Below are 4,178 nucleotides of genomic sequence, written 5' to 3' on the forward strand. Positions count from 1 at the left end.
GAGATATCTATTTGGAATTTAAGACAACTATTGAGAGTGCCGTATTATTCCATGCAACTGGTCCAACAGATTATATTAAGCTTAGTATTATTGGTGGTAATAAATTACAATTTCAATATCAAGCAGGCAGTGGACCATTAGGTGTGAATGTTGGCACAAGTTATCATCTCAATGACAATAAATGGCATACAGTTAGCGTTGAACGTAATAGGTATATACAGTAACTTACACTCAAAATTTTAAAAATATTAATATTACTTTAATTTATAGAAAAGAAGCTCGTCTCGTCGTTGACGGTTCTATAAAAGCTGAAGTGCGTGAACCACCAGGTCCTGTACGTGCACTTCATTTAACATCAGACTTAGTTGTCGGTGCTAATACTGAGTACCGTGATGGTTATGTTGGTTGTATACGTGCTTTATTGCTGAATGGTAAAATGGTAGATCTTAAGGAATATGCAAAACGTGGTCTTTATGGTGTTACAGCAGATTGTGTTGGACGCTGTGAATCAAGTCCTTGCTTAAATAATGGTACCTGTATTGAACGTTATGATGGATATAATTGCGATTGTCGTTGGAGTGCATTCAAAGGACGCATTTGCGCTGATGGTAAACATATAGTTAAGCATTTATAGTAAGAGTTATTCAGTTTAAATTTTTTAATTTAGAAATTGGTGTCAACTTGCGGTCCAGTTCGATTATACGTTATGAATTTGAAGGATCTTTCCGTTCCACAATTGCTGAAAATATTCGTGTTGGATTTACTACAACAATCCCAAAAGGTTTCTTGCTAGGTTTTTCATCTAATTTAACAGGCGAATATTTGACTATACAAATATCTAACTCAGGTTTGTGTTTACTTAATACTAAATTAATGAAATGTTTTTTTTATTTGCGATATATTTAAATATGGATTGCCTAATATGATTTTATTATTTCTTATTTAGGTCATTTACGTTGCATTTTTGATTTTGGCTTTGAACGTCAAGAAATTATTTTCCCCAAGAAACATTTTGGCTTGGGACAATATCACGATGTACGTTTTTCACGTAAAAACAGTGGCTCTACAGTGGTACTTGAAGTAGACAACTATGAGCCACAAGAATATCATTTTGATATAAAGGCATCAGCTGACGCACAATTCAATAACATTCAATATATGTACATTGGTAAAAATGAATCTATGACTGATGGCTTTGTAGGTTGTGTATCACGTGTACAGTTTGATGATATATATCCACTGAAGCTCATGTTCCAACAAAATCCACCATCAAATGTTAAATCACTTGGAAGTAAGTGGTATTAGTTTCATATGAAAAATTTGTTATTTTATTGTATTTTTCTTTAGCACAATTAACTGAAGACTTCTGCGGTGTTGAGCCAGTAACTCATCCGCCTATCGATATAGAAACCAGACCGCCTCCATTAGTGGATGAGGAAAAACTAAGAAAGGCTTATAATGAAGTGGATGCAGTACTGTTAGGATGTAAGTAGCTTTTTAAATTCTTTATAAGAAAAAATAATCTTCTAGGTGTCTTCGTTTGTAATAATAATGCCCCATTGTAAGTATATAAGTATATATATTATGTTATATACTATTACTTTATGTACGATAGTTGAAAAAATCACATGGAACAAAGAGTAAAGGTTAAATTTTAAATAATTTTTAAATTGTGTAAAAAAGAAGTGTAGAATCATGCGAAATGCTAAAAAAACTGTATGGTAATGAGACTGCCATGGGTTTGGCCTATTTTGTAACCACTTACAGTGAACAAAACATGGAGAAAGTCAAAAAAGGTATTCGAACAATTGCTGTGTGTTGCGAAACTTATCATATATGAAATTAGGATAATGAGTAGAACAGCCTATTGAATTTTGACAAAGATGTAATAATAATGCCGAAGGCCACCGAAGGAGATAAAAGAACAAAAATGCTGACAGAACAAAAATTCGACCGTATTCAAAGGGAATTGTTCACAATGAATTCGTACCAGAAAGTGCAACGCAGAATATTATCTGGGAACTCTACTACTTCTATATGTATCAACATTTTATGATCCAAAATAATGAAAGGCAGACAGTTGGTTTTTATTGTGAAATAATACGTTATCGTACAAAGCCCTCAGTGCATCATTCTTATCAGTCATTCATCATATTAAATTTATTTAGCTTCATGTGACTTCTAAATTGAATTTGACGATGATCTTCAAATGATATATTAAAAGTAATTTTAGCCGATAGGTTTGAGAAATTCGTTGAACGATTCAAGAGCTGTGTTGCTTTGGAAGGGGATAATTTTGAATAAAAAAAGGATAAAAGATGAAAAGAATGAACACTTTGTATATTTTAAGACTTGTTTCATCGGATAAGACCTACCATATATATAAATGTTTGAGACCATGTTTGCAACGAAAAAACGGTTCTTGATAGACTTTTATCAGAAATCTCTAAAAATGAGATTCTTGAGATCTTATGCTATTCATGTTCATCTCATGTAGATCTCTCTACTTTTTCGTGCAGAATTCTCTATGTGTTTTACGTGATTACCTGCCTGCAACGGCTTAACATCACGTTACTCAAAAGCAAACGTCTTGATACAAAGCGTCAATAAACGCCCTCTTGGAATTAACTTCCGCAGGTTCCAATGAAGAAATGTGTATAGGTCATAACTTCCATCTTGGTTTAATGCGAAGCCTACCTACAACCTCTGCTACAATGTGGGCTGTAGCACCCGGTGGTGAAACCGCAACTCCACGGCGAATGTGAACCAAAATTGAACATTCTTCCCGCGTAAGTTTGGGTATCAACCACAACCACCACGAAGCCATCACCAATGGTCAGAACAACCGAAGCTGCGGGCCACTGACCCCCGTGGTACCAGATCGGATCATCGGAATTTTAGTTGCCTTCTACGACAAGGATATCTACTGCGGGAATATTCTAAATCCTTTAGTACCCGCAGGGGGTACTTTTTCGTGCAGCAAGAACTGTCTTTATTCAATTGAGGTCAGAATATAACCATTGGACAGACTGTTTTTTCCCATGATTTATCCTAATTACTGCTCGCTGTACTTTACATGTTCTTCCGTTTTTATGTTCCAATAATTATACTTAATTAATTCATGTTGATTCGTTTCATCAGAGCTACAAGCTTCCTGTAAATTTTATATAGAATATTTATTTTATATTTATGTCTATTACTAACATGTTCTATTGATAACAGTTTTTTTTTATAAAAATTAACAATCAAATTAATATATATTTATATATATTTTTCATTTCAAAATTATAATAATATATATATATTTTTTTTTAGGTTTGCTTGTTATATTGTTCCTGTTACTTTGTCTTATGGGCTTCCTTATTGGTAGATATCTGCATAGACATAAAGGAAATTATCTGACACATGAAGATAATGGTGCTGATGGCGCAGATGATCCTGATGAGGCTGTCATGCATTCAACAACAGGTCACCAAGTGACTAAACGAAAAGAGTGGTTCATATAGTTCGGTTTGCAAGAAGTAGTCGACTGGACTGCTTAAAGAGACATAGAGCAATCGTCACCTACACCAAACTAAAACAAGTACACAAACGATAACACAATTGTTAAAAATCAGAAGTTAAACGAAAGATACATTTTGAAAACGAAATACTGGAAGCGACTATAGGCATAAAGCAAAAACCAAAATCAAATTCTAAAAAGAAAAGAACACAAATCTTCATATATAAGAGTTTGTACTTTATGTTCTTCACACTGCCAATTTTTTGCGCAATTTTTCTTTTTCATATTCGAAATCAAAATTGTATATTAAAAATGATTTTTTTTTTATCCGTCACTTTTAGTTTACTTACCATTTTGCTTTGTTATCTTTTGTTTAATTTAATTTTTTTCATTAGTTTATTGTAAAATTAAAATAACCATATTTTCGTCAATAGTCAGTTAATTTAGAATATAGCCTATAATTTTGACACCGTCCATTATATTTTATTATTAATTCTAATTTAGTTTAATTTTAATTTTTTATTAAACTTTTACTTTATATTTTAGTCGGAAAATATTAACTTTAAATGCATGATTTTGGAATGCATAATTTTTTTTATCGTTACAATGTTTACAAATTTTAATTTAATTGTAAATTAAATTCATTCAAAATTATATGCTTTAATGCTTAAAAGCG

General features: G+C 32.2%; 1 protein-coding gene across 1 annotated transcript; it reads left to right on the plus strand.

Moving 5' to 3' along the window:
- Positions 1–5: 5 nt before the first annotated feature.
- On the plus strand, positions 6–3,837 carry LOC119662975 (neurexin-4-like; the record flags this gene model as incomplete). The annotated part of the gene is made up of 6 exons (XM_038072634.1): positions 6–211; positions 271–608; positions 668–847; positions 947–1,291; positions 1,348–1,485; positions 3,316–3,837. Coding segments are annotated over 6 exons (1,398 nt in total), but the record flags the coding sequence as incomplete, so codon positions are not given.
- Between the last annotated feature and the right edge of the window lie 341 nt (positions 3,838–4,178).

The sequence above is a fragment of the Teleopsis dalmanni genome, unplaced genomic scaffold (assembly GCF_002237135.1).
Source record: "Teleopsis dalmanni isolate 2A unplaced genomic scaffold, ASM223713v2 unscaffolded_contig_0049, whole genome shotgun sequence".
Taxonomy (NCBI): Eukaryota; Metazoa; Arthropoda; class Insecta; order Diptera; family Diopsidae; genus Teleopsis; species Teleopsis dalmanni.